Source organism: Microcebus murinus, chromosome X (genome assembly GCF_040939455.1).
Source record: "Microcebus murinus isolate Inina chromosome X, M.murinus_Inina_mat1.0, whole genome shotgun sequence".
Classification (NCBI taxonomy): Eukaryota; Metazoa; Chordata; class Mammalia; order Primates; family Cheirogaleidae; genus Microcebus; species Microcebus murinus.
Window position 1 is genome coordinate 120247640 of NC_134136.1, and position 5775 is coordinate 120253414.

The following is a 5775-nucleotide window of genomic DNA, read 5'->3' on the forward strand; positions in this document are numbered from 1 at the left end:
AACTAAATTTCCAGGGAACGATACAAGCCTGACATCTCAGGCAGACTGAAACCAGGAGAAAAAATAGCCTCATAATAATTAGAATACTTACCATTTGTAGAATGTCAGCAACATGCCTGGCCCTAGGCTAAGTAATTTACAAGAATTCTGTTGGACACTTACCTTAACCCTATGAAATAGGAACTACTATTCCCACTTTAGAGCTGAGGAATCGAAAATATATAGAGAAGTTCACTTTTACCAAAGATACACTTCTACTAAGTAGCAAAACTGGAATCAAACTCAGATCTGTTTGACTTGAAGAGTTAGCTTATTAAGCACTAAACTGTCTCTGTTGAGAATCTCTCAATACTGCTCAGCTGTGCATGTAGAAAGCACCATTGATTGGATAATGGGGATAATAAGAATAATGTAATGACCATTAAAAGTGAGTATATGATTTTCTCAATAGCTGCAGAAAAAGCATTTGACAAAATTCAGCACCCTTTTATGATCAAAATTCTTAACAATATAGGCATAGATGGAACATACCTCAAAATCAGAAAAGCCATATATGACAAACCCACAGCCAACATCATACTGAATGGGGAAAAATTGAAAGCATTCCCACTCAGAACTGGAAACAGACAAGGGTGCTCACTGTCACCACTTCTATTCAACATAGTGCTGGAAGTCCTAGCCAGAGCAATCAGATAAGAGAAGGAAAGCAAGAGTATACAAATGGGGAAAGGGGAGGTCAAACTATTGTTTTTTGCTGATGATATGATCTTTTTTTTTTCCCATATAAAAAGTGGTTTATTTAGATGTTAGAATCATCTAGTGACTGAACAGACTTAACCGACCGGAGCTCAGGGCCAGGTGGCAGAGTGACCCCTCTCCCTGGCCCATCCAGCCTGGGGCTGGCCGTTGTGCTTCCAGACATTTTCCCAACCGAAGGCTGTGGCTGCAGAGTTCAGAAGACAGGCTCTGGCCTCAAGGGACAGGGGGCGGGGGTCCTTTGTACAAAAAATGCTGTCCCAGGAGCTTCCCAGCGGGCACCTTTGGGCATTTCAGCGATTCTCGGGGAGGTGAGCACCGCCCACCTCAGCTCGAACTGCGGGGATGGACAGCTCGACGTCTCCCCCGCCAGCCAGCGACCGTGGCTCTCAGAGTCTCTCTGAACCCGGCTGTGACGGGAGGAACCAAACCTTTGCTAATCTAAGACTTGTAAGCAGACCACAGAAAACTGCAGTTAGGAACGCCCTACAAAAGTCAACGGCAACAGGTTCCAAAAATATTTTTTACAGCACTTTAAATAATTTACAAAAAGCTACAAAAATCAAATTTACCAGGACACATCTGTTAAATAAAAACGTCGTTCCGTGTCAGTGTACATATATACACGCAGGGCCCCGTGTGCGGGCTCTGTCTCCCCCGCCCTGACTCCCGAGTACCCCCCCAGCCTGCGCCCAGGCACGCGCACGCACGCACCGCTTCCCATAGCGCCACGAAACCCAGGGAGCTTACTCACAACTTGAGAGCTTTGCCCTTCACTACTGAGCGGCCACCACCATCCTCCACAGAGGTGTCACTGAAGTTACTGGCGTCACTGCCCAGGGCCTCCTGGTCCTGGCCGTGCGTGCCCGTTCGGCGGTACCTCAGATCTAAGACGCTTTCCTCCGGGCCCGAGCTCCTCTTGTCTTGCAGAGCGAGCCCGGCCTGCGCCTTCCTGCACGGCCAGGGCCTGCTGTCCTTCCCCAGCAGGCGTGGGCTCCCGAACACGGGGCTGGGCCCGGCCTGGGCCTCCCTGAAGGCCGAGAAGGACGGGCCCTGCAGAGGCAGCCCCGGGTGGGGGCTGAAGAGGCCGGCGGGCTTGGCCCCCCAGGGCACGCTCTTTCCGAAGTGGAAAAGCTGGGTGGACAGCAGCGGGGAGAAGCCTGCAAAGGGCAGGCTGGGGGGGGCCTCTGGGGGCGCCCTCGGGCCCCTTCTCCCTCTCATCCCCCAGGACCCCCCTCCATGCAGAGTCTCTGCCTTCCGAGTTCAGTGCCCATGGGCTGGGCAGCCTGCTCTGGTGGGTGAAGTCGCTCCAAGGCAGGGTGAGGTCAGCCTGGGGTCGAGTGTCCCTCTCGGCTCCCGAGCTGGGAGTCAGGAGGCTCCAGCTCCCGTAACTCACATGAAAGGTACCCCCGGCCCCTCCTGCCTCGGTGCCTGCTTTGGCACAGCCGGGCAGCTGACCGAAAGCACTTTCGGCGGTAGCAGCAGGCTCCGCCCCGCGAGGGCTCTGGTCCTTGTGGACGTAGTCGTTTCTCCTACTCGCTGGAGACCCCTTGGTAGAGACATTTCCAGCGGGGCCCCTGGGCGGCCCCAGGTCACACCTGGCCGGAGCGCCAGGACCCTTCCCGCCCGAGCTGAAGAGGCTGGCTGCACTCTGCGCTCCGGCTCTCTCTGCGCCCAGCAGTCCTTGGGACGGCTGGGGGGCCCCCTTGGCCCTCTGGCTCCGAGTGCACACGCCGGGCTGCAGGGCCGGCTCCTTCCTGCACGGCCCCTCTGGCCTGGCTGGGGCCCCCGTGCCGAGAGCCGTGGGGCCCTCTGCGTGAATTTCCGAACTGCTCACTGACTCCTTGGCCTTTTCTGCCAAAAACCTCCTAATCTCCAGTTCGATGCTGTCGTCACTGTCCACGGAACTGCTGTAGTCAGACATGGAGCTGGGGCAGGGAGCCGGGCCCTGGTGATCACCCGGGAGCAGCGTCCACTCGGAGGCATTCCTCCTTAACCGGAAGGCCAGCGCCACATCCTGGTCCCCAGCACCCTCCGGCTTGGCTCTCTCAGCCACACTGCCGAAGACGCTCGCAGGTTTTTTCATGGGGCTCTCTCCGCTGTCTCTCTTGGACTTGGAGAGGCAGCTTTTCAGCACCGGTGGGTCTCTGTCTTTCCAGTCTCTCCGGAACCCGCCTAGCTTATCCAAGAACTGCGTCTCGGTGGTGCTGAACCTGACCTTCTTCGTGCACCCGGCCCTGGGGTCCCTGTACCTCTTCTTGAGCTTCCGCTTGGACCTTAGCAAGTCCTTAATGGCCGTGTCGAGGTCCTCGTCGCTGTCCAGCGAGCTGCTCTTGTCCTCGGAGCTCTCCTTCTCATCCACACCCCTCATCTCCGCTGTGTTGCGGTGGCCCTGCGGCACGGGCGCTCCACCGGCCACCGAGGCCTCACTCTCCGGCCCTGGGGCCTCGCCGGCTTTGCCCTGGCCTGGCGGGTCTTGTCGCCCATAGCCGGGCTCCGCTGTCCCTGCGCCGTGATCAGCATCCTGGCCACCCTCTTTCGCCACTTCCCTCGTCTTCTTGGGTGTGGATGGCCTCACAGCGTGGCCGCCACCCCTACGTTTCCTTCTGCAGCTGGGCGACAGGTCCGGTGTTTTAGGGACCAGGGCCCTGGGTCCACCAGCCTGGCTGTTGGGGCCTGGGGGCTCCGGCGGGCCCTGTGCAGCCTGGGGGCCACCGTCGGGCCAGGCCGGCAAGGTCCCGGACTGCGCCTTGAGGGCCAAAAATGTCCGGATTTCCTGCTCTATGCTGTCGTCGCTGTCCACAGGGCTGCTGTCGCCGCCGGGGCAGGAAGGCACGCTGGGGGAGCAGAAGAGCGGGCTGGTGGGCAGCGCCCTGTCGCCGCCCTCCACGGGCGCTGGCAGGATCGTCTTGGAGATGTCCAGGATGGCTTCCGCGCACATCAGCTCGGCGGACATGTCTGCCTGGCACGAGGGCCGTTCTGCAAACTTGCTTCTGGAAGCTGTGCTCGCCGCGGGGGCAGCTTTGGTGTCCTTCGGTAGCTTGGAGGGAGGGTCCGCGTCAAGGCCCCCCGGGCCGGGGTCCGTAGGCTTCACGGCCACGGGCTTCTTCCTGCTGGGTGCTCTCCTGTGCGTGTCGGGCAAGACACCTTTCGCGGCGCTGCCTGTGCCATCCGCGGGCGGGTCGGGCCTCTTTTCCTCCCGGCGCTGGGCTCTCGGAGGCGGGTCCCCGCCGGCCTCCTTCCTGGTCTTCTCCAGCTGGTAGAGCTGGATGGCCGCCTCGATGCCGTTGTCGCTGCTGGAGTCGGACGCCTCCGGCGCCAGGGCCGCCCGCTTTCCCCGCCTCGCGGTGCCCACGTTCCTCCTAACCCCGCCTCTGCCCTGCGTGGCTTCGGCAGGGCAGCAGGGGCCGGGGGGCCTTGGGGGCTGCCGGCTTGGTGCCGCCCACGCTCTCCAGCCCGGCCGCGGCCTTAGACCTGAGGCTCCTGGGCTGTGCGTTGGCCTTGGCTACCCTGGGGGGTTTGCGGAAGACAAACTCCTTACAGGCTCCCGTCGGATCCTGCCGGAGCGCCCCCTTAACCGCCAGCTCTTTGCCGGATTTAAACGGTGATGTGGCTGAATTTCCGTTGGGATCTAGTTTCTTGTCCACAGACCCGTCACACTTTTGGGTCTCGTGCTGTCTTTTCTCATTCAGAAACTGATCTATTTCTGCCCTGATGCTCTGTTCAAAGGAGTCGTCGCTGCTCACGCTAGCAGGGGAGGCAGAGCCTTTGTCCGTGCTGGCTCCCACGTGGATGCCAGGGAAGCCGCCTGAGCCAGGTGCAAGTTTTGGGGCACACAGGGTGGTTGGGGTGCTGCTGTGAGCAGGTTCTGGTTTGCATCGACCGCCCCCACCCGTGGCCCCAAAAGGCTGGGCCCCGCCGGACACGGGCTGTGTGGCTCCGATCTTTGCCTTCAGATACTCCTGGATGGCCTCTTCAATGTCCCGGTCCACAGAATCGTCACTGTCCGAGTCCAGGGCCAAGGGACCAAAGCCTGCAGCTTCCTCCTCCCCCATGGGGTCGAAATTAGCGGCAAGACCACAGGCAGCAAAGGGAGGCTGCTCTTTGCACATGGCGGGACTGGCGGCCAGCCTGGCCTCTCAGCATCTCTCTGCCCTCTGGCTTCTGGGCGGCGCACGCTCATGGTTCATGCCCAGAGCAGCCTCGTCGCGCTGCAGCGAGCTGATGATCATCTGCACTTTGGCACTCATGGAAGCTCTCTCAACGCCCTCTTTGGACTCCGAGAAGCACCCGGGAAACCTAAAGCCTCCCGGTGGTCCAAAGGTCTCCCATTTGGACTGGAGAGCAACCACTGGAGGGGCGTTCATGAGAAACATTCTAGCAGACGGGGAGGGATGCGCAGAGAGGCGATGCTGTCCTATTCTGCTGGTGTCACATCCTTGAAAGGTTGCCAAGCAGTGCCCATGAGATGAAGTCTACAAATGCTTCTCTGCAGGTTAAAAAAATGACTACTATGAATCCAGCATCAGCAAGACTTCGAGGGTAGGTTCATTCTTCCAACGACCAACAAGCTTTTGAGATGCTTTTCGAATCCAGGTTCCCTGTGATGTTCCAAACGCTGCCGGAATGCGGTCTTCATCACTCCACTCGCACGCCAAAGCGTCCTTTGCCTGCCTGAGACCAAATACATTTAACCACAGCTAATCCGCAGCCATCCTGGACAGCAGATCTGATGCTGACGGGGTGGGGCTGGGGTACATCTCAGAGTCAAGCAACCAGCTACAGTCCTGACTTCCTCCACAAAGTCACCTCCCAAATGGGGGTTCCCCCACCCCAGGGTTAGGGGAGGCTAGGGTCTGCATGCCAGGAAGGAGGAGCAGCGGTCCAGGAGGGAGGCGGCAGCAGGAGGGCCCTCTCCAGCCAACCTCCGGCCGGCCGGGCCCGCCACCCGCCGCACCAGCCCGCCCCGCGTCCGGGGGGAGGAAGCGGCGGGCCGGGGGCGGGTCGGAGGCGGCGGGG

The 5775-nt window shown here is 59.6% G+C and overlaps 1 protein-coding gene across 1 annotated transcript; it reads right to left on the minus strand.

Annotated features, from left to right (window-relative positions):
• Positions 1–1506: 1506 nt before the first annotated feature.
• On the minus strand, positions 1507–5224 carry LOC105866345 (protein phosphatase 1 regulatory subunit 26-like). The gene is given in 3 exon segments (XM_012755583.3): positions 1507–1938; positions 1940–4162; positions 4164–5224. Coding segments are annotated over 3 exon segments (3624 nt in total). The 5' UTR covers positions 5133–5224.
• Between the last annotated feature and the right edge of the window lie 551 nt (positions 5225–5775).